The sequence below is a fragment of the Falco naumanni genome, chromosome 4, assembly GCF_017639655.2.
Source record: "Falco naumanni isolate bFalNau1 chromosome 4, bFalNau1.pat, whole genome shotgun sequence".
Classification (NCBI taxonomy): Eukaryota; Metazoa; Chordata; class Aves; order Falconiformes; family Falconidae; genus Falco; species Falco naumanni.
The window spans coordinates 3,458,447-3,483,134 of NC_054057.1; the positions used below are offsets into that span (position 1 = coordinate 3,458,447).

Consider the following 24,688-nt stretch of genomic DNA (forward strand, 5'->3'; position numbering starts at 1 on the left):
GGCCCCACTGCTGGGTAGAGCTGATGTACAGCCTCTTGGGTGCTCCTGACGGTGAGTATGTGAGATTGACCACAGGAGGGGAATTGCCCTTGTACCTCTTTAAAGTTTGGGGGGGCGGGGGTTATTGTAGTTTGCGTCCAGAAGGGAGTTTCTGGGGAGTTGCTAGTTCATCTTGAAGCTGGCTGACTCTTGCAGTTGTCATCTGGTGGCTAGCTCCCCCACCGAGAGCAGTAGGGGTTACACATTTGTGTCTTCTCCTGTGTGTGTAGTAAATGACAGTGCAATGATGGAGATAAGTCCACTGCTTTCTACTTTTCAGCCAAGCCTGCTAACTCTTTTGCTCTCAGATTTAAATCTAGGTTGTTTTTGCCATTTTGTCTATTAAGAAGCAAATACGAGGCTTTATCAATGGCTCTGTAGTATTCACCCAAGACTTTCCGGTGCCCTACATGTCCTACGTAACTTGCATATTTCTGAAATGAGATTATGGCTCTTTTCTCCATTCTAAATTCAGGAGTGATGTTTTCCACCACATTGTGGTGGGTGGCGAGAGGCAACTGGACAGCTTTAAACTTAGTTTCTCTTTGGTTTGAATGGCTGGATGACTTTTTATCACTGGATGCTGACTTGCAGCAGGAGTGCTTGGGTGATAGGACTGATGATCTGTGGTGTTTTACTGAGCTTTTGCTTCTAGTGTTGACTATTTTGGAGGACTAATAACAGATTTAACTTGCTTCTGGACTTCTGTTCATATGGTCACCATTTTCCTTTCAGCTGCTGTGCTTGATTGAGGCCCCAAATCCCTGCTGTATGTTTTAAAAGTGTAGCTGATTCATATGACTTAACTTGATACCCTGTCTTGGTTTTCATTCACTCTCAACTTCTCAGTTGTTTAAGTGGAGTCATTCAGCAACATGTAATAAACATTCCCTGTAATTTCAACAGCAAAATTACAGAACTGCATGAGTAAGTGAACATTGTATACAGATTTAGACAACCGCAGCATAAAGACAAGGAACCCTAGTCTAGCTGAGGAAGATGATGCATTTGAACAATGAGTTTCAGAGCCAAGGCAGCTTTTTACTTAGAAAAGACAGAGCATGAGAGATACTGCTTGAGAGTTTTAGTATTTGAACAGAAGCAAAACGTAAGTGTTTCAGTTTCTCTACAGCAGAACTTCTCTTCTTAAAAAAAAAAAGGGGGGGGGGCAGGGGGGCAGTGTTAGTACAATCTGACACGTGTGCACAAACACACACACAGGCCTTTTGAGAACTTAATCCATCTACCATTTCAGCTGTTGTGCTTATAGGAGCTTAAAACGTCACTTCATGCAGCACAGGCGCAATCTGAAGGAATCACCTGTCCTGTCCTCCCCCTTTCCTTTTCAGGGAGAAGGGAAAGGGGGATGTTATGCACCATATCGTGAACCGTTAGCTGGAATTGGGAGTGGCTGTATGACAGCTGTGAGAAGACAGGCATATCAAACATTTGTCTAATCTTTGTTCTGTTCTTGCTCCTTTCTGTGAGGTAGATTTCAAATAGCTGACGATGGAAAAATTGTTTGTGGTTTGAAACCTTGTTTGCCATTGTATAGCAGATTGTTGGCTCTTCTGTGGTAATCTAGATTTTCTAACATCACGCTCTTCACAAAAATAGTGTATGCAGTTAAGAGCAAGACTTTGAATACAGAACTTGTGTTCAAGTGTTGCACTTCACTTGCATCTTTGAAAACAAAACAGCTGATTCTGCATCTAAGAAAGCAGGCTTCCATGGAAAATGCTATTTCTATGTGCTGCTTCCCTCTACTGGGTGGAATGGGAGCAGTTATGGCTGATGAATAGATCTCACTTCCTAGGCTAACATCTTGCTCTAAGACTTCACTATGATTTGAATATAGGGGTTTTAGGGTACTTTGTGAATAAATGGAGTTTTATTGGTTATCCCCAGGTCACTGTAGCATTCAAATACTCTGATGGGCATGCTAATGTTCCAGTCTTGTTTTCCAACTCGAGCATCTCTAAGTATCACTAGCCTCAACACTGTGTCATAGCAAAGGTTTTTTGCTTTGCTGTTGGGAGTGGCAGGAGGGAGTCTTAGTCTTGCCTGATACTGTTACTACCCTGAACACAAGAGGCTTGCATATGTTGAGAACACAGAGGTTGCTTCTCAGCACGCATAATATGTTTTCCCCTTCTGGGGGGAGGGTGTGCTGGTGCTGCAGTTCTCCAGTGCATTGATTATTAAATGACCCACTTAAGAGAATGCAGGATTTGTGTATGCAGGAAAAGTCTTCACCTGAAGCTTGCCATAGATGGCATCTCCAGTCTGCAAGCGTTGGCAGATGGCTTCCGCTCTTAAGAGAGGCGATGTGGACACTCTTCCTAGTATTGTATTGCAAAGAAAACAATGACACTTCCATCTAACCGTTAGAGTATGATTTGGAGCTTACTGGGAAGGATAGTTCTTCCTCTGTGGAGAAACAATTGTGAAGTTTTTGCCTATTGCTAGTGCTTGTAACAATCTTTATAGTTGAGCTGTTAGATTTTTATTTATTTATATATATATATATATATTTTTTACATCCTGGCTCTGTTTTGTCTTCAATTCTTCATTAGATAGTGATACAGATATTTTTTTTTCCCCCTCTTTTCTAGGTACTGCATTTCTACTGTGATACTTGTTCTGTCCCCATATGTCGGGAATGTACCATGGGGCGACATGTGGGTCACAGCTTTATCTACCTCCAAGATGCCCTACAGGATTCCAGGACACTCACCATTCAGCTCCTGGCAGATGCTCAGCAAGGACGACAAGCTATTCAAGTAAGATACTCCCAACTTGAGTACTTTATTTCCACTGCCCCCCTTCCTCCCCGCAGCTTGTCTGTTACAGGGCAAGGTGTCAAGGCAAAAAGCTCTCTGCTTCTGCTGTCAGTCTTCTCACCCCTTCTGTTCTCTCAGATCTCTGACAGAAGTGGCTGTGAAGTTGCAAACAAAGTGCTGTTATATGAGTTTTGCATTCTTGCAGCATAATGCTGTCATGTAAATCACAATATATATGAAGCTCTTTACAAATGCACTTGAGCATGAAGCATTTTGAAGAAAGTTCTGGTCTTGTATAGCAGTGTCAAGCCTGGCTTTGTTTTTACAACTGAGACTTAGTTTCAGATGTCTGCTAGAAGCTGTACAGTCGAGACTCTAACTACCCGTGACTCTTGTTATGTCTTCAGTGTTGCCACCAAATGTAAAATATTAATCAGCTGTTGGATTTGTATGAAATTTCTACCCTGCCTGTGCAGAGGATCTGAAGTTATCTGCATACAAAGATTACTCTACACACACAGATGCATAATATTAGCTGCCTAACCTCAGCTATGTTTTATAATGCAAATATAAATACCTGGTGAGGACTGAAAGGCAGGTAGTAGTATGGTGCTTCAAACAAACCACAGAAGGAACTTACATAGGGCAATAACCTGCAGGGATATGTAGATAGTTAACTTTTGTTGAGTAATACCTAGTAGTAACTATTGTATGATATTAGCAGTAGTTTTGCCTGTATAAAGAGACTTTGAATGGGGAAAGCATATTGGGAAGCTTCACGCTGCTATCTTCTAGCTTTGTTAGCCTCAAATGCTCTAGATTTGAGCTGGATATTCTAAAACTCAACACTTAAGATTTAACTAACAGGATTTTTTTGAGTAAACATTGGTAGAATGCCATAGATAGGAAGTAAACTTACTTTCTGAAGTGGGTGTGCTTTCCTGGCACATGCATGGTGCAAACAATAATAATTAAAAAAAACCCCAAACAAACAAACCTTTTGTCCACCCATCATTGCTTGTTTTTAGTAGATGAGGAAGTAAGCTTGTTCAGTGGGACAGCAGCAGCTAACTTTCTCTGTAACTTGTTAAAACAGAACCACAAACACCAAGCTTTTGGAGCTGAATAGCTAATTTAAAACTGCTTCTTAAGACAGAATCCTGCAAACCATAGCTTCTTCCAAGATTTGTTTTAAATTGGATCATAAGGCGCTTCAGTATCCATACTGAAACATTTCACATCCCCAAAATGAGCAAGAAGGAAAGGATTATACTAGTTTAAAGAACCTCACTGGTGCAGTATTATGAATTTCTCCAGGCTGTCCTAGACAAGGGCTTGTCTGTTAGTAATTCAATTACTGCTTTTGACCTCTAGGGCTCTAAATCATCTAACTGGTGCGGATAAATCATCTAAGAAGGGGCTGTCTCTTGGGGTAGAATCTAGCAGAATATCATTGAGTACCACTCTGCTACTATTGCATGAATGCTTTTGTGCCTGGTTGCTTCCTACTGGGTTTAGTTTGCTCATTCCTCCCCCACTTTCTCCTGGCTTTTATGTTGGAGGCTCCTGCCATTGTGGTGAGCCGACTGCTTTATGATGGTACAGGTTAAAGGTGGGTGGTCCTGGCTATGCTCATGTAACTTGGAACAAGCAGCTCAACTGAACTTAGTTTGTGTAGTTTTGCCCTCGTCTAACTACAGCCCATCCTACACCCTAACTACAGCAGTGCTAGGTTATACAGTTGGACTTGATGATCTTAAAGGTCTTTTCTAACCTGAATGATTCTACGAAATAGCTCATAAAAACCTATGTTTCAGCAACTGGTATTGACTATAGGCTGTCTGTGTTGTAGAAAATTATAACTAAGACTTGACTCTTCACATAGTCATATTTAAGATGAGATTTGTCTGACCGTTTTGTCTGAGTACCTATTGACTCCATGGACTACGAAGGAACAATAATAGACAGCAGTGCAGTTCTCTCAGTTTGGTAAGTCAATGTCTTGCCCATAGTCATGCTAGTTTTAGAACTGGAAATGGTACAGCTGCTGTCTTGCTTCTGAGAGTTAAGCCAGTATCTCTTCATTATATTGCGTTCTGCAATGCGGACATATCCTTAGGTTTTTTCTGATTCTGTCCCTCATCTGTAACATGGGTGATGGTAGTGAAAGCTCACAGGGCTGCTCTAATACATTACTGATTTCAAGATGTCAAATCAGCAGTTTTCAAAGAAACTGTAAGCAAGAGCACACATAGCAAAGTGTTCTGCAAATTATATACTAATTATTATAGGTTAAGAGACTATCTTGGAAGTGGGGGGCAGCTTGTGTAAAGGTTCTGTAAAATGAGCTATCTTTTTCAAGAATCAAGTAGTTTTATTAGTTTAGTGGGCTTTTTAATCTGGACCACTGTACAGAAAAAGGGTAGTAAATGAGCAGATCAGTGATGAAGTTGAGGAGGTGGTAATCTGGAGGAAGAAAACGGGAAGACTATACAACTCAGGACAGCTCTACTACCTGAGCAATATCAGCAACAACTGGAAGAGCATGTGGTGCAGTGGAAAAGCTGATGCAGTGAGCCTGCTGCATAAGAAAGTTTTCACAGAGCAGAGCTTTCCTTGTTCTTGGGATGACAGGGCTGTGAAGCTATATATTTATCCTAGGGAGGAGACGGCATGTCAGCATGAATTTAAAACAAACTGTAAAGTAACTAGACTCTAAATTAAAAGCAATTGGCTTGAGTGCTTTTCTTAAAGTTTGGAAATGGTCAACAGAGAATTAAATGCTGTTACAAGCTGCAATATGAGGAAAGTAGACTGGAGCTCTAAGAGGCTTGAAAAGTAATATGGTGTAGTAACACAAGTGGGACTGATTCGTGCTGCAGTACTAGTAACTCTTAATAGGCTGGCAAAGTGATAGCTCTCTGACATGAGATGTTGAGGTGGATGAGGACGGGTAGTTGAGAATAAAGGGGAAAAGGTGGAATTTGAAGGGTGTTGCAGGAGAGGGGAAATCAAGCCATGAATCAACTGGCTGGAGAGTATCTGGTTAACCAAAGTTGAAGGCTTTTAGGAAGAAATGTTTATTTAAACCTTCCTGCAGCTTTGGAGGAAAGATTGTTTTTCAGACTTAAAAAAAAAAAAAAAAAAAAAAAAAAAGCTGTGAGTTGGGATATGTTTCAGCCTCTTGATCCACTGAAGCCTGACATTGTCACTCCTGAAAAGTCCAAACCTCACTTTTCAAAAGGACTTGAAGTCCTCTGTAAAAAATAATAATCCTGGCAGCAAGAGGATTGATTTTTTTTTTAAATTATTTTTTATTATTATTATTATCCCCCCCTCTGCCCTCAGTGGGGTCCTGCAGCAATGGAAAGCTTCCCTGTGCTGCACTGATCCTGGCCTGGATCATGTGTTTCTAAGCCTGACCCTAACACAAGAACTTGTGCTTGTGTGCCAGAGTGAGCTGATCCAGCTGAAAGGGTAATCTTTTTGTGGGATTACTTTTTGGCTGGGTCAGTCCCCTGACTGGTTCACTGCAGTGCTACAAGGATTATTAATGATGCCAGGGGAATGGAGCAGAAATGCCCAACACTGTTGCTTATAGGACCTCTTTCTTGTCTCAGTGGAAAGGTATCTTCCTTGCTGGAATACTTTTTTAGCCTTTCCCAGGGACTTGCATTGGTTCACAGGATGATATGAACGCCAGAGTTGACATGGGATTAATGGGGTAAGGGGACGCAGGACCTGATACCTTCCTATATGGGGAGCTTGTCCTGCTGCCATGTTTTACCTCATAAAAGCGCACATTTAGCTGTCTTCTTTCAGAATTTTTTCCAAGGACTGGTCACAAACTGAACATAAATCTCTTATGATGAAAGATAGATGGCTTCTTCAAAATGTCATGTTCTTAAAATACATCTATACATGTGTAATTGTATATATGTATGTATGTGTGTGTGTAATCTAATGCACTTGCGTAACAGTAAAGCATTGAGCGCTCATTCCCATTTAGGGTCGATTTCCAGGTGAACGTGTTACAATACAGTTTGATCTGCTCGTGTCAGTTGTCTTAAAAGTGATTTTATTGGAAAACAAACATTCTTTCCCAGCCAAACCTATAGTTTTTTTTGGGATGTTTGACAGCGCAGGCTTCTGCATGTAAATTAATGCAGTGAGACTGGTCATGCCCAGGTCATAGAGGGAGCCACTTGCCTACAAGCATGAAAGGCTTGGGGGGGGGTGGGGGGGGGGGTGATGGTGGGGCAGGTCAGCCCTTAAAGGCAATGCCTCTTCTCCCAAATTGTGGGGGAGGTGGAATGAAGTAGACCAACACCTTTGTTCTAGAGAAGTGGGGGAGGGAGGTACTGTAGGAAACTTGGCCAGCCAGAGGAAGAAGCTGATCTCTTGCCTTGAGCCTCTGCCCTTCAGTGGAAGCTTCCCGGTGGGTTGCCATGTGGATCTGTGCTGCCCGGGAGGTCGATACCTGAGAAGGATGGCACCGCTGTGCTGCAGGGGATCATTCTGGGCTTGTCACATTGAGTTAGCTCAGGCACCCTTGTGTGTGGCTTTGAAGTCGGGCTTGCCGGTTTTTGAGAATCTGAAATGAAGCTTTATAAACAAAATGGAGTTAATTGTGCTTTTTTGAAATCTAGGATTTATATCAAGAGGCTGAATTTCTTTGTACTTCTAGATATTGTTTTGTGTTGTGTTTTAGTGGGTTCCTTAGTGTAACACATGAGCAGATGGTTATTGGAGAAGATGGATTTGACATGTGTCACTGTCCAAACTACTGTTCTGCCTAGAACTGTAAGCAAAAAGTCTGTTCTTGCAGTACAAACCAGAGTGAGTGAGTGTTGGTTTCTGACATGAGTTAACATGGCTTCTTAGCTCTCCCTCCATCAAAAGTTACTTTAAAATTCTCTTTACGTCAGAATTTTTCTTTTAAGTGAGAATTTTTTAGTGTTACACTTTCTAGGCTGAAGCCTTAAATTGATCCAATTACAGTGATTTGTGCTATAGCTGTACTCTAGTATTACTGCAAAGCCACTGCTAAGCCTGTTAATCTTAGTCTCTTTACTGCAACTATACTTTATAGGACCTTCCAGTTAATTTTTCTAGTATAAGAACATTAGAAAGTTTATATCCAGTTCTTGTTGCTGGAAAAAAGCTGGTTGTTATATGTCCTGGCTGTTATATCCTCATCTGAAATAGTGATAACTGGAAAATTTATGTGAAACAAACTCTCTGTATCTTAGTTACCATACAGAACTGAAAACAAGCTATGGATGGCACACCTTCCATTTGGTGGAAGAGGGCTAACTTGAGATACATGGAAGGGTTTCCTTAAGATTTTTGTATTTAATGTGCTTTTAAAAGCTAGAGACGGGTTTGCTAGAGAGTGTGCATCTCAAAGCTTTTTTTTTCTTCTCTTAACCTCTGGAGAGGAATTTCAAACTTTGCACCTTCACTGGAGAACTTAAACTAGCACACTTAAATACGGGAATAAATGTCTGAAAAATGATACCTCCCTTCTATCTTTGGATGGATGGAATTAAAAATCCCAAGGACCTTTTAAAAAATGCTTATGCAAGCTAGTGTTGATGAGTTGCAGCATAGCTAGCATAAGCAGCTTTTATGTGTCTCATGGTGTTGCCTCAGTGGTGAGCTGTGCTGCAGTTTCTGAACTGAATTGATAGAATCTAACATCGTGGGTCAGCATTTGGATTTAACAGGCTCTGCTGTTTCAGAGATCTAAGTTAGCCTCTTTAAATAACTGTGTGCAGCGTGGATATAACTGGACATACTGATTTAATTTCAGTATCAGACTGCAGAAACCATGCAGTGAGGGCATCAGCACCTTTACAGTAGCTCTACGGTTCTTGTTAGTAGTCCATCAGAACACACACTTTGTAATGTTTTTTCTTTCTCCTGGAGTCTTTATGTGCTTCTGATCATAATTTTTCATTTAAAAAAGCAGCACTAGTGAAAACTTTGGAGTAGTGGTATTTCTAGAACACAACATTTAATTACTCCGTAGGAATAGTTAAGTAAAGATTAAACGGTAAAAAGGTGTTTTGTTAACTTGAGGCTTCAGTTCTTAATGTCCAGTGGAAGACAGGAAATGTGAAAAATGGCTAAAAACCAGCATTCTGCAAAATGGCAAATACGATTTGGGTCCCCCCTGTAGTCAGCCCAGATACCCAGAAGCGCAGCCAAAGGTACTGCTTTGTTACTTCTGGCTCTCGCAGTCTGTTTCTTCATAGCTTTGTGTTGTAGCATCAGTGGCTGTGTCAGAGCCACTGTAGCAATAGCATGTTACTAGTTTTCACCTCAAGTGGTTAAATGTAGCTAAAGGGGAGCTCAGAGAGGTGCCCACCTAAAAGGGGGCTCACAAAGGACTCCGGGGGTCCAATACAACCGTCACCTTTTACTCAAAACTGTCTGGAGCATGTTAGGGACTGGCCAGGCATGCCTGGCTCTGCTGTCTTGTCCTGGAGAGGAGTGTTTGGTTTGGCTTGTCGTACGTAGGCGCTGGCACCCTGGGTGCCAGGTCTAGTAAGATGTAAAGCACTGTATGAATCACAGGAATAGCAGATGTATTAACAAAGTAGCCTTTTCTGTTTGTACAAAATATGCAGAGAATAAAAACTGAGACCTGCACGTTTAATAATCCTCGTTAAATATTTTGAAATCTCAAAGTAGAAGTAATACTGCATGCCATTGTCATCTTCTGCTGAAGTGTGGTTTGAATGTTGTTTGTTGCTATTTAGATAGGCTTACAGATAAGAGCAAGAAATTCTGAAATGTACTGGTAGCAATAGCCTAGTTAATGATGGATGTCTGTGTTGCTTTCCTTCACGAAAGCATGCTTGTCTGCACCACTGGAAGCTCTATGTGGCAGGTTTTCTTTTGTTGGAGACTTTTGGAATATAACACCTACGCAAACACTGTTGTTACTTTAAATTTTACTCTGAGGAATTGGAGTACTTTCAACCCTAAAGTTTACAAGATACATTGCAAAGTCCCTTTTCTTTTTTTTTTTTTCTAAACACAAGACACCGATGACACCTCTAAGTATGGGGAGTGGTACTGACCATCTTTGGAACCCTGAGAAGCCACGAGTGAATAGGTACAGCTGCAAATAAGTGATTTACTGTATCAGCCAACAGCAGGAGACAAAATAGTTCTCCATCTCAAATTCAGTAACCCAATGCGATTCTTTGCTAAACACAGGGTCTTGTCTTCTGTTTTCCAAGCATGTGAACTGGCTGACCGTCTCATTCACTAGCACTGGAATAATTATGGCATACCATAAGGAGAGTGCATCATAAAAGCTGCTTTCCTTTAAAAGGATTTGTTGTTAAAAAGATTGTGTGGTGTCTGACCAGAACAAGAAATGCTGCTGCTTAACATGTTTCCTAAAAAGTTGACCTCTCTGAGACAAGTTCTGCACAGGAAATGCCTGCAGAACAGCAGGAGGGAGTTATCATGGCAGAGCTGTGGTATCTTACAGTAATCAAAGAGAACAAGGGATTTCCATGTCAAGAAGGCTTCCAGAAGTTGTACTTTAAGCTTTTGGCTTTTGCTTTGGGTAGATAACTTGCCTGTTGCTGTTTCACCCCCCACCATACCTCTGCCTGCTGCTGTGTGTTTGATGCTGGTTGGCCTCCCAGGCTGTTCTAGCCTGTTTTGGCAAGACTGCAGGATCATGTGAATTTTACCAAAACATTACCAATATCCTGGACAATATCAGAGCCCCTTAGTGTTTTGGGCATCCTTTACACTAATCTGAGCTGTTCAGGCTCAGGCAAGTAGAAATAAGTCCAGTTGATGACAGGAGTTGTTGGTAGACAACCTTGTGCTATTAAGTATGGCTACTTGCCCTACCATAACTGGTTCCTACAGATGAAAGATCACAGCATCCACAGGGAGTTAAACCTCTCCTGCTATGACAGAGTTCTTGAAAGGTAGACTGTTTTTAGTGAAGAATCGTGAGGGAAGTTTGGATTGTTCTTAGCTGTGGAGTATGAGGAAAGCATACACACAGATCATATTGTTGTCCTAATGGGTACTGCTGTACCAAAAGCTCAAACAAGTAAAACAAAGACTTCCCTGCTTTCTCAGACATGCTTGCTAGAATTGGAATATGAGTGGGATAGCATTGTTTCCCTAACGCTTCTCAAGGAGATACCCATTTCTCTTGCAAGAGGAGGGTGTTTTGCTATACTTGACAAGAATCTGTTTTTGAGGAAATGCTACCTTTTCCCTGCAGTGGAAGCTGCTTGTGTATTTGAATGATGATGTAGAGGTGGCAGAGGCACAGTATTCTTACACGTGAATCCTTCCAGCTAGGACTGAGACTTACTGGCATTTATGAAGCCTTAATCTGTGGCCACTTGTGACTTCATGTCTGCTTTGCCAATTGTTGCGGTGAAACTTTTCACTTTCTGTCAACTTGAAGTGTTGAGTGAAACTCATCTGCCAGAAGCTTTGTGTGAAGGCAGGTGAGGTCTGCCTCCAGTGGGGCTGGGGTATTTGGGCTGTCCACGAGTCTGAAGACATTCCCTGTTAAAAACGTAGTGAAGGTGACTCTGGCCTGGGAGTTGCATGAAGAAGGGGTAGCTGAAAGGCATGCTCATCTTACTGAGCCCTGTGCTGCAGGGCTGCCAGGTAGCCCCTCCTGTTTTCCCCTGCCAGTGTGCAAGAGAGTTCTCCGGATTAAAGATCAGAAACATTGCCTTATTTTCTGAGGGTTGTCTTCATCTTGTCTCTGGAGACTGACCACCTGACCAAGTTAGTCTTCCTTTTCCTTGCAGTTCTCTATTCCTATGTGACCTGGAAGAATACATCTAATTCAAACTAGTTGTCTTGAACTACCTGGAATAAAAATGTCCCAAGTAACAGTACACTTGTGTTTTCATGGTGTAGCTTTCCCATTGTTGGCATAAACTAGATGCTGTTGAACTTGCTAGATCAGTTTGAAAATACTAATTCCATGAAAGATAACAAAAAGGCCCTGTCTGTCTGACTTTCTAGACAAAGCTGGATCACATTGGGTAGTTCATAGATTGTTGCATCCAGATGGTTCTTAGATTGGTACACATACACAGAATTAAACTAAGGATATCTTCCATACGGCCCTGAATGTACAGTAAAGCCTTTAAATTACATTGGTACCCACTTCTATCAGGTCTGCGTTTCTGAAGATGTTTTCTGCCAGAGCATTCCTGGCTACCCTGTCTGAAACAGCTCAACTTTTGAAGTGGATCAGTTGCTCAGAGCAGAGTGAGGGAAAGATTGTGTAAAATCTATCTAAAATGCTGTATTTAAAAGCAGATACCCATAGCTATTTCCGTGGCTTTCAGTATGTATTGTGGAAAACAAAGGTGAGTTTGAATAACTGTTCTCAGCTGTCAGCAGCTTGTTGAGCTACTACAGCCATGTGTAGTGTGTTGGTAGGGATTTAGATGTTTTCTGTATGTTGCTTAGTATTAAAATCTTATAAATAAAATACTGTGATGTACCAAGCTTATGAAAAGAGAAAAAAGTAACTGCTTGACGGTACAGCCACAGAATCACAAGATGGTTGAGGTTGCAAGGGGCTGCTGGAGGTCTTGTCCAACCCCCTGCTGAAGCAGGGCCACCTAGAGCCAGTTGCCCAGGACTATGTTCAGGTGATTTGAGTACTCCCAAAGATGGAGACTCCACAGCCTCTGAGCAACCTGTGCCAGTGCTCAGTCACATTCCCAGTGAAAAAAAAGTTTTCCTGATGTTCAGAGGGAACCACCCATTGCCTCTGGGCCTGTCACTGGGCACCACTGGAAAGAGCCTGGCTCCATCCCCTTTGCACCCTCCCTTCGGGTATTTGTATACATTGGTAAGATTCCCCCATAGCTTTCATTTTTCTAGGCTGAAATACCTTCAAATATTGTCATTTTGTTCTAGAATTTTGTAACTACCAAACTAGTATCTTTTTAATATCTTAAAGGTTCGTGATGTCATCTGCATGTTAATGCTGGTTCACTGTATGACAAAGGTGCTGAAAAGATTCTGTTAACTGATGTTAATGAACCTTTTCCATTGGGAGCTGTGATCCTTCAGATTTGGCTGCTTTTAATCGTATTTGGGTTTTATGCCCTTTTCTGTAATATGTTGTGAAACTGGGAGCAGTTTGGGGAGGATTTTTCAAGGAAACTTTTTTTTTCTTTGAGGGGAGAAGAGAAGTGTTTCTTCCAGATGCATTCTGCATATTTGCAGAATACCGTTGCAGAATGTTTTTAAAATACTAGTGTTACAAGGCTATATTAGAAAGAATTTGGTGTCTATCCAAGGAGTGAATAACTACATGAATGCTGTTTAACGATAACAATCTAATCTTTGTGTTTTGTTTTTTTTTTAAATTGATTAACTTCATATTCTGCTAGGGTGTTCCTGCACAGCTCAGATGCATAGATACACCAGTGTTTCCTACAGCAGCCTTTCTTACTAAAGGCAGAGCCATCACACAAGAACAGTTTTGAAACATTTTGAGGGACAAGACAAACTGGGTTTTCTGTATCTAGGAAAACACAAGTACCAATCGCTGTGCGAGTCTCTTGTTTAAGTTCATATTAGCTGCTTGCTGGAATTGCACAGGGAATCGGTCATGTGGTGTTGGTGCAGTGAAGGCATTAAACTCCGTGTAATGGATGTATTTAAAAAAAAAAAAGGTCTGTTTTCAGGCTCTGATGTATGAAATGGGCAAAGGCCTGTTAAAAACCCAAGAACTGTCATTTTGTGCCTTCACCTGAAGGTGTAGTGAAATGTAAGCTGCGGTCCTCTGGTGCTCTGATGCGTTTCTAATTGTTTTGGTTGAGCCTTAAGTGTGTTGTCTTTTTTTTCTTTTTTTTTTCTCCTCCCCAGCTGAGTATTGAACAAGCCCAGGCTGTGGCAGAGCAGGTTGAGATGAAGGCGAAGGTGGTACAATCTGAAGTCAAAGTAGTGACTACTAGACATAAGAAGGCCTTGGAAGAGCGCGAGTGTGAGCTGCTGTGGAAGGTATGCACCTTACATCTGTGGTTTGAACTGCTGGCAAGTTGCCTTTCCGAACTGAGAACGGCTTTTTTAACTAGCCCGTGGCCAGTTTCAGATGGCCTCCCAAGGAACACTGAATCGAAACGCTAGTTTACTGTTTTCTGTAGGCAGCAGGATGCTGGATGCTGGCGGGGTTTGCGCAGGAGGTGGTACCTCACCTCTCACCCGAGGCGGCGGTGGGGCTCCGGGGTGTGCTGTACCCCGCCGGTGGGGCGGGCACGCCCCCTGCTGGCCAGCGGCCGCGGCACCGCGCGTCCCCGTGCTGACCGCGGAGCACATGGCCCCCAGGCGCCGGCTTTAAGGAGCGTCTTCAAAACCTCTGTAATATATTGCTGTAGAATTAGGTGTGTAGAGTGTGGGTTTCCTTACACAATCCACTGCTCATAAACAAAGGCAAGGAGCAAAGCTATATATGCTCTGTCCTTTTCTAGAAAGGCTAGTCGCAATTGTGTGAGACTTTTAATCATCCCCACGCCTAAAAAACTTTACTTGACCCTCAAGTTAATGTCCCTCGGATTTATTATGGGGGTTTTTTTTCCAGTAAAAAAGAATACTTTCCAGCAAGAGTATCTGTACAATCCCAAACTCCTGCACTCACTTCAGCTGTGATCCTTGTGTGGTATTTTGAGAGAGGAAAGGAAGAAGGAGTAAAGTTTCTTGTTGTAGAAAGGCAACTTGGTGTTCACGGCTCTTCTCTGCTTGTTTAGCACAGCTTAGTTTGGACTGGCCCTTTGGGGTCCCCCTTGCAGAACTGAACAGAAGCCTGCTCACTCTGCTGTTGGATCCCATGAGTCAAACTGACTTGTCCTGTGACCACGTGGTTGCTAGTACTGGTGTAGAGGAGCAAAAATGTGTGATTAAGATGGGAAAAGTTTAGGAGTAAATGGAGAATGCTCCAGTAATATGCAGTCGCACTAGGTGAAGTGTGGCAGGAACCATGTGCTGTGTGGCCACTGAGACTGTACTAGCAGGGTGGCATGTACATGTGGTTGGTGAGGCACGTGCTGCCAAGAAGCAGTACCATCCTGCTAAAGTACTTCTCCCCCTCACCTCTTCTCCATGAACATTGGTTGGAACAGTAACTTTCTAGTTTTAATATATGTTGCCAGCAAAGTGGCCAGTGGTAAGAGTTTATTGTTTGGAACTATTCTAGCTACCGTGAAACTAATCCCCTGGAAGAGAAGTTATTTTTTCTATAGTTCTTTTATAAGTGTCAGTGGCAAGATTAAAAGTGTACTTTATATGGTTACCGTACTTCTAATGCTGCTTTTTCTGAGGTATTTGGATTGAGGGAAATGAGTTCCCCTTGTACCGTTAGCCTTCCCCAAGAAGCTTGGCAGCTTTTGAGGTATTCCTAGTACAGGAGAAATAAAAGCTGCCACTAAGCTATTTGTATCCCAAGAGGCTGTATAAATGCATTTGATCGGAATGTCTGCACTGTGAGCGCGTTCTCGTCAGGTTACAAAACGTTATTTTAAGAAGGAAACTAGGCAATGATGGTAAACCATTTTGGCAAAAAAAGCTGAGGCCAAGGATTAAGCTGAGACCTAAGATGAGTAGTCTTTTGGAAATCTACTGGAAGAAGCATCTCTGACTTTTTTTTTTTTTAAGTCTGGAAAAACCTGCATGCCTCAAATAATAGCTGAAATAGCGTGTTTGTACATCTGTTATCTAGTCGGTGTATAACCAGGGAGTCTTCAGACAGAGTTGTCCATCGTTAGAATACATTGCTGGTATTGTTCTGCAGCCAAGCAGGTATTAAGACTTAAGGAAATGTATTTTTACAACAATAAAGCAATTACATGTTTCATTAGTTTTACAAGGCAGGTGTCTTTGCCAGATGGTCTAAAGTGTTTTTTCACAAGTAAAGATAAGCATAGGCTTGTTTAAAATAGTTACAAACAAACCATTTTTGCTTGAGCTTCAGTCCCCCAAGGAAGGACTGGCAGCAACCTTCTGTGTCATTTGAAGTGACATGATAAAACATCCTGTTGTAAAGCACTAGCTCAGCATGACTGCCAGCGTTTGCAAGAAAATATTAAAATAATTGGACCTTAAAAATCCCTGGAGATAGGCATCTGGTATTACCCAGTCACATGAAAACAGTTCTGGCAGGCAGGGGAACAAGAAGAACCCATGTGTGTGAGCTGATGCAGACTGCTAGCCTTAGCTTTGTGTGGTAACAGCCTACTTCGGAAATTGGTTTTGAGTCTGGCTAGAGAAGCCTCTTCTCTCTCTCGGGCCTGCAGTAATCTCTGTCCTCCCTGGAGTCTAAGTAAGGCATAGATTTGGATGATCCGTCAAGTACCTTGCGACTAGAACACAGAACAGCATTTGAGGAAGCAAATCATTATTAGTGAGGAGGCGACTCTTCCTTTCAAATGGTGCCGATGCCTCAGGTCTGCAGAGCAAGAATGTATGATTTTGGCTGGGGGGTGGGAGAGAATAATAATCCTGAATTTGGATACATAATTAACTTTTCCTCACTTCTGTCTACATCACGGCTTTCAGAGGCTTGTTCTGCAGTTGTGTGTTAACGGGCTGCAACAACTGCACGGCAGTTTTTATGTAGAAGGGTGACATTAGGAAATGTTTGTGTTATGCATTGTCTTCCCTCATGTAAATGTGCTTTTTCTCTCCGCCCTGTCCCCCACAAGGTGGAAAAGATTCGTCAAGTCAAGGCTAAGTCGCTCTACTTGCAAGTTGAAAAGTTACGTCAGAACCTAAATAAGCTGGACAACACCATCAGTGCTGTTCAGCAGGTCCTGGAGGAGGGTCGTACCATGGATATTCTTTTGGCTCGGGACCGCATGCTGGCTCAGGTGCAGGAGCTGAAGAATGTGAGAGGCCTTCTCCAGCCACAGGAAGACGACAGGATCATGTTCACCCCCCCTGACCAGGCATTGTATATGGCCATTAAATCAATGGGCTTTGTCAGCAGCGGGGCTTTCGCTCCTCTGACCAAAGCCACTGGGGAAGGCCTCAAGCGTGCGCTGCAAGGCAAGGTGGCCTCCTTCACAGTGATAGGCTATGACCATGACGGTGAGCCTCGCCTCTCGGGAGGTGACATGATCTCTGCAGTAGTGATGGGCCCAGATGGAAACCTTTTCGGGGCAGATGTCAGCGATCAGCAGAATGGGACCTACCTGGTCAGCTACCGTCCACAGCTAGAGGGAGAACACCTGGTGTCCGTGATGATGTGCAACCAACACATTGAGAACAGCCCCTTCAAAGTTGTGGTGAAATCTGGGCGCAGCTACATAGGCATTGGGCTGCCGGGGCTCTCCTTTGGCAGCGAGGGAGACAGCGATGGCAAACTCTGCCGCCCCTGGGGGGTTAGCGTAGACAAAGAAGGCTACATCATTGTTGCTGACCGCAGTAATAACCGCATCCAGGTGTTCAAGCCATGCGGGACCTTCCATCACAAGTTCGGCACGCTGGGCTCCCGGCCGGGCCAGTTCGACCGCCCTGCTGGCGTGGCCTGTGACATCTCGCGTAGGATTGTTGTGGCTGACAAGGACAATCATCGCATCCAGATCTTCACGTTCGAGGGGCAGTTCATTCTGAAGTTTGGAGAGAAAGGAACAAAGAACGGGCAATTCAATTACCCGTGGGATGTGGCCGTCAACGCAGAGGGCAAGATCCTGGTCTCTGACACAAGGAACCATCGTGTTCAGCTGTTCGGGCCCGACGGCGTGTTCCTTAACAAGTATGGCTTCGAAGGGGCACTCTGGAAGCACTTTGATTCCCCCAGAGGTGTGACTTTCAATCACGAGGGCCACTTGGTAGTGACAGACTTCAACAACCATCGCCTTCTGGTCATCCATCCAGACTGCCAGTCAGCACGCTTTCTGGGCTCGGAGGGCACCGGCAACGGCCAGTTCCTGCGCCCGCAGGGAGTGGCGGTGGATCAGGAGGGGCGCATCATCGTGGCCGATTCCAGGAACCACCGGGTGCAGATATTCGAGTCAAATGGTAGCTTTTTATGCAAGTTTGGCACTCAGGGAAGCAGCTTTGGTCAGATGGACCGTCCTTCAGGTATAGCTGTCACCCCTGATGGCATGATTGTTGTGGTCGACTTTGGAAACAATCGAATTCTCGTCTTCTAATCTGTGTTTGAATTAGGAAGAAACTGTCTCAGGGAAATTCTTCTAAGAGAAAATGAAAAAAAATACAACGTTAATTCAAACCTACCTCATCTTTAATTTTTTTACAGATGAATGTACTTATCTTTTCCGCAGGGAGTGAGCCTGTAAAGTTAAATTCTATCTACCTCATTGTCCTCCCTTCCCTCCCCAGTTTCTTGCCCTCCTCCCCATCCCCACACACTCACAGTTCAGAACGTTTTACCTCTCCCCCCCGCATGGGGTTTCATGCACAAACAAGTGTTGCTGTGCACATTAGGTGGTTTGTGTGATGAGTTCTGTAGACTAAGCAAAAAAGAAAAAAAAAGGCTCTATGTAACTTTTTTAAACGGAGAAAATGGTAGTAGGTGTTTGTAGAGAAATTTGTGTTCTTGACCGTACTGCAGTTCTGTGGGTGGGGACATGGGAGGGGGGACTTTTGTTTTTTGAATTGCTGCTGCAGCAGAGAACTTTTTCCTGTTCTCCTTTTTATACCTCAGTGTGTTTGATTTACTGGTGAGCACAGCGTCTTGTTCCCAGACGGCTTTGAACGTTTTGTGAAAGTGAGTGGGATTCACTCGCCGGGAAGAGCAAGTTTGCATCTTTTTGGCATTTCTGTGTATTTTTTTCTGAAACACAGTAATCCAACAGCACAAAGTGAAGCTGATGAAAATGCACAAAAACTCTTTAAGTTTAAACCAAATTGTTCAGTTTAGTGGTTTAGTGCGATTGTTGTAAAGTTTAGATGAGAAAAGCAAGGCTTCCTTTAATGTATCCTGTCATTGAGTATTTTTTACCCTTTTCACCTAAAAGCTAAATTAGTTTTTAAAAAGTTACTGTTTCTTTTATCAGTGCACCTAATCTGGATAACAGAAGAGGTTACAAGGAGCATTGAAACAGGGAAAATCAATCCCTTTTGATTTACTTTCTTGTGAAATGACTAGCTTTTTTTGCCCCTCCCCATAGAGAGACTTTAAGGGAATAATATGTGATGGATTTGTTAGAACAGAAGTGGTACCTTTTTCCAAAAGTAAGAAATAAGCACAGCTTTGGAGATTCAGGGTGCGTTTTGGAGAATTCAACAGTTTTTTGTGTTTAAAGAGGATTGCAATAACCCTATCAGTGACAAAAATGTATTTATGGGGTTTTTTTTTCATCATCTGGCTTCCCCAAAGAGCTGGACTGAAAAATTTAGGCAGGTCTACTGTAGTTTTTAGGGCGGGGTGGGCCTGTAGCACCGTGTATCTCTTGCGACAGAACCAAGTGAAAAGTTACCAGTACCAGCATAAGGCAAACTGCATCAAGTTGAAACTTTGCTGCTTTTTTTCCAGGGCAGTACCAAAGAATTCTTCGTAAAGTAAATGTATATGATTCTTAAAAGCTTGGAGGCAGGGGGAAGTTAGCTCTTTCACGGGATATAAAAAACAGCTTTTCTGAGAAGCAGAAACTTTTTGGGAGACTAGAGATAGATCCCTTTAGCAAAATGTGACTTTGAGTCCCTGGAAGTATTTTGTTTTGTTCTTCAACTTCTTGCATTCCAGTTTAGCTGTTAATGCAGATAGATACAGTCTCTACAGAGCTGTTGCTTCACCCTCTGAATAAGGCCTTTGGTGGCAAACGAGTGGTTAAGATAGGGAGCAGAGGGCTTTTCTGTCTCTTTTGCAATGGAAAAATTAATGTAGTAGGCTTGAAAATGCCATGGGATTTGATTTACCTTACTGTTTGCAAGAGAAGGTCTCTGAAACATAAACATGGTTATCAAAAAGTCTGAAGAGCCTTAACCATCCTCCAAGGAAAGGGTTCATCTCTATGCCATCTACCATGCACAAAAGTGACCCGAGATTGAAAGGCTCTTTACAAGTTTGTGAGAAATCACAAGGTGCACTTTCCTTCTTGCTGCTTTTCCCCAAGGAGCGTTAACTTTCTGGGTTTTGTAGAAATCCTGATGATGTGTGCAGACAGATAGCTACCACTTCAGAGGAGGCTTTAAACTAAAGGACCAGAAAGACACAGATTCATGAGATGGCAAAACCTCTTTTTAAAGAAGGGTGAGAAAAAACCACCTAAATTAAACAGGATGAAATAACTGTGCTGCCTTTCAGCCTGAGCCTCAAGGAAGCAAACTCTTCAAAGCAGTGTGTTTCTGTTAGGCTTAATCTTTAGGATAGCATGGTTTAAAAATAGTGTTTAAAGGATAATCTTTTATATGGATATCTGTCATTAAATTTCTGTGGCCACTCAAAACATGGATATGAGAGAAAGCTAGTTTTACCTTCGACTTTTTCAAGTTCTGCTTGTGTACATGCCTCCCTTCTTGGGCGGCCTACAGTTGTGACAGATGTCTGTGTTTGTCTTGTATTATTCAATCCAAGAATTATTTGCAACTTGGGCTGTGGAAACTAATAGCCTGCAAGATCTAGATACCAAAGAAAACTGGTTTAAAAAGCTTTAACGTTTAGTTTGCAGTGTCCTTGCATTTATCCTATCATGTCTTGATGAAAATGCCAGGTCTCTTGATACCTTGACCAGAGTTGCTGACAGTGTTGGAGCGTGCTAGAAACGCTCCTGTGCTTCAATGCTTGTTGGGTTCTCCCTTTCTCTGGGGCTGAAAGGGAGTTGTTCTCCAGGCATTAAAAAAACAAAGTTGTGTGCTTTCAGGATTGTGTTGAACTGCAGAAACCTTTTTGCCCCTCTCCAGGGGCACGGTGGTGAAGGTGACAGACGCTGGAGCTGCCCTTCGCTGTTTTGTGTGGAGCCGTTGCACAACCCCCCAGTCCAGCTCTGTCAGGAGGACTGACTGTAACTCTTTTCGGTTGCTGTCTACTTAATTCAGTGGGATTTGCTTACAAACCAAACCTCTCGAGTGTTTGACCTCAACGTGTTGGGGAGCTTTTTCGTTTTAAAAACACTACTGTTTAGCTACCCAAAATAATTCCTTATCTTTGTCATAGATAGTGCTAAGCACGCTTGGTCTCATTGAAAAGTGGTAGTGTAGCTTATAAAATGGAGTGTTTCATATGCAATGAAATTAAGTAGCGGTAATACACAATGTCAACGTCAGATGCCTCAGTAGGGGCTTTTATAAAAGTAATACTTAAATGAGATTCAAACCTTGCTCGGTTTTTCCATGCATGTTCTCAGGCTATGCATGTTCTCAGGTTAATGCCCCAGCATCGTAACGTACACGCGTGCAGAGAGAAAAAGCAAGGCTTTGAAGCTGGATTGCAAACTGAACATTCAGACTAGTTTTAACTAGTGGAAATGGCCTGGAGAAGGGTGAGGTGAGCGGTGCCTCTTAGCTCTGACATTGGGGAACAACGGAATGCAGGTGGCAGACCCGTCTACTAGAACTCCCAAAGGAATTTCGCTGTGCCAGCTTAAACCAGTGGCTCTCCATAAACTTTTTGCGTGACAAAACATATCAGCAGTCAGTATGGCTAGTTTGAGTTTAGCCTGTGAAGCAATCTTGTCCTTTCTCGTACCTCTTTTAAGCAGGAACTTCAGTAGCAAACTGAAGCAGGCTCAGTACTTAATAATGCAGGTCCTTCAGATAATTCAGTCCTTTTTATTTAGTAACCTTTTAAATATAACTTATTTAAGGAAGCCCATAAACCTTAAATGTGTAAAGAAAGTGAAGGAAGGAAGACAACACCTGAAAACTAGTGTATTTTGGGGCCAGATGTAACCAAGTTGGGAGAAAGAACCAAGGCACTTGGATGTGGCATTCCCTTGGAGCTGCAGGAAAATGGGCACAGTCTGTTACGTTACAGTTAAATTAATTTTTGAAGAGAGCAGGCTTGTAGGCTTATCTTGCCATGACTTTGATCATAAGATTTCTTTGTTCAGTTCTGGTTTAAAAAAAAAAAAAAAAAAAAAATTGTGCCAAAGTGTTTTGTTTATTTTTTTAAAGGAGTGTAAGCCAAATGGTGCCAAAAGGTAATAGGGTATTTAAAAGTAGAGATTTAGAGAAACAGTTTGGAGCTGTATAAAAAACAAACACTGGTACTTGCGTTAGACAAATATTGTACCTTTGGTCTTTGAGTCCTTGGGAGTCTGAAACCCAGTTTGCTGTGGTACAAAATGCACAACTAGAGATGCCACTATCTTTTTCTTGAAGTTCTACCTCACTTTGCAGAAGTAAATCATCTACCTCAATTTTAGCATCAGACAGGTTTGAGAAATAATTGAGAATCTGCCTGGGGGAAGGATTCATCCTGCCTGTTGGACAAGCCTTTTTAACCGAAAGGGGAGATAGTAAGTGTGTACAATGTGGTGACTGCTTGTTTTTGTTTGCTTTTTTGCTGCCTGCCCATGGAAATGCTAAGCTGCCCTTACTAGAGAATCTGTAAATAAACCTGAATATTCAGGCAAACTGGACTGATACCTGAAACACTTTGTTCTGTTTTCAGAAGTATGGAGATGTAAACTTTTCTCAGTATTATGACACTACTAGCTGACATGACATACTTCATGTTCATTTGCAGTGTTCTTATGTCTGTAAGGCCTTTAGGTCTTTTCTCTACAAGAGAAAAACTTTTATGCATGCCTACAAATATATCCTGTTTGGGAAGACTAAAGTTACGATTGCTGTAAACACAATGCTATACCAAATGCTTGAAGGGAATAAGATCCTGATTTTTTTTGACTTGGTGATTGTATTGGTTAGCTTTCTTGACTCAATGGGATTTTTTCCACCATGACAAAGCAACCGTGTTCCTATTCCTGGAGGGCAGTTTAGGTTCAGACATTCTCAGGAGAGGCAGTTTAAAACCAGTTTGTTGGGGGGTTTTATGCAACTTTATACCGACATGCAACATGCCCCTTGTTTTACCTGTGGAGTAAAGTTGCAGAAGCACATTTTCAGATTACTATATTGAAAAAAATCTTTTTTTCCTCTCCTGCTCATATTAGGGGGTGACACAAGTGGGTACAGGAGACCCCTAATAATGATAGGCTGTGTTGGGTTTGGTAAATGTTATGGTGGAAAAACATACATTGATGTCTCTAAGTGATCTTACGGGTTAACGAGCCAGACTGGCATCTTTTTCCATCATTGTTTAACCAATAATGGTTCTAAAAATGCTTTGTGTACCTGCATGGTCTTAGACCTTCTATTAATGATTGTATCAACGTACAAACTCAGGTAGATAATTTTTTAAGCTCTTCTCGTAGAGCCTTACTGACTGAATGTTAAGTGTCCGTGTAGTGATGTAGTTAAGTAACTTCCTTTTGAACGACCAGACTAGTTTAAAAAAAAAAAAAAAAGTCCTTTTATAGGTTTGTAGAGTACTTTTCAGACAATGTAGTAGTTTTTCCTTCAGAGGGAGAGATGTCTGGTTTTGGGTTTTGTTTTTAGTTTCTTTTCTAAAATGACTAAAAAGTTTTTAACTAGTTTGTAAGGTGTGCTTAGTCACCTGAGTTGGTGGGGGTTTCTTACTGTATGTGACTCTTGTTTATACTGTGCATTACCTGTCATGCACTGCTTGGTTCGTGCACAATTTGTTGGAGTAGTGAGGGTTGAACATGCCTGCAATTTAAGTCAGATAGAAACTGGAAGCCTTGAAGAAAGTGGAGGTCAGCCACATGAAACCATTGTCAAACATGCGTTTTTCCTCCCCTCATTTAATTGACTGTAGATGTATGGCCTTGTCTTATAAAACTTCATTACTGGTGTATTAAGTAGCGTTGCCTCGGTGCAGGTTTGCATCAGGGTCTAGAATGGTTTTGTCAGTCTTTGGATGTTTGGCATCTTGAGTCAATTTGGTTTTGTAGTTTCCTCTTCTGTTGCAGCTGTTTCTTTTCTACTTTAGTGATTAATCATGCTGTTCTCCTAATAATAATAATAATAAAAATGTCTCAGCAGGACAGACAGTATTCTACTTATAATGAGCTGCTCAGAGCTTTTCTATCTAATTCATAATGAGACAGGCTGTGACAAGAACTTCCATGCTCCAAAAAGGACATCACATTTCTACTTGAACAAGAAGTGACATAACTTTTAGATGTCAGATGTTGAGTACTGCAGAGAAGAAAGCATGACAGGTTATGTGCAAACTTTTACGTAGAATAAGTGAGCAAAATGTTAGAACCCTTGTGTTAATGGAGGCTTCTGAATGTATCTTTGTGGTCCATAGGGAAGGCTGAAGGATGTAGCAAGGAGACGATGTATCAGCTACTGGCAGCCTTAAAACAAAGTCAGTGTCTCTCTGGACTTTAAAATGTTCCTATGCAGTTTATTTTATTTTTGTTTAATCGAATAAATGTGAGGTTTTTTTCATGGCAAATCTGTGTATGTGTGTTTCTGTATTACCCAGACAAAGCCTTCTCTTCTGTCAGAATGCAAAAAAGAAAAAGCACTTGTCTGAATTTGAACCTGGTTGCCTCCAGATGACGACTACTGACAACTTTAGCTAGAGGCACCTGCTTTGAAAGGAGAGGAGAAATGCTGGGCTGCTATGGAGAGAAGTGTTGTTTGTTGGTGGGTTTTTTTTTTTTGTTGTTCGTGTGTTTTTGTTTGTCTGTTTGTTTTTAAAGTTTTGATGCAGTGTCAGACTTCTAGTTCTCTGGTCTATTAAAACAGCCTCACTGTCATGACTGGAGGAAATGGCTTTAATACTGAACTCTCCACCTGTACTCCATGCAGCTTTTCCAGTATTTTGTCAGAGTTCCTGG

At 42.1% G+C, this 24,688-nt stretch overlaps 1 protein-coding gene across 1 annotated transcript in view; it reads left to right on the forward strand.

The window, feature by feature from the left end:
* TRIM71 (tripartite motif containing 71) overlaps window positions 1–24,300 on the forward strand; it is a 62,960-nt gene extending 38,660 nt beyond the window's left edge. The window contains 3 exon segments of the mRNA XM_040589418.1: window positions 2,655–2,822; window positions 13,722–13,856; window positions 16,550–24,300. Coding sequence (XP_040445352.1) covers window positions 2,655–2,822; window positions 13,722–13,856; window positions 16,550–18,001 — 1,755 coding nt within the window. The 3' untranslated portion in view covers window positions 18,002–24,300.
* The last annotated feature ends 388 nt before the right edge of the window (window positions 24,301–24,688 follow it).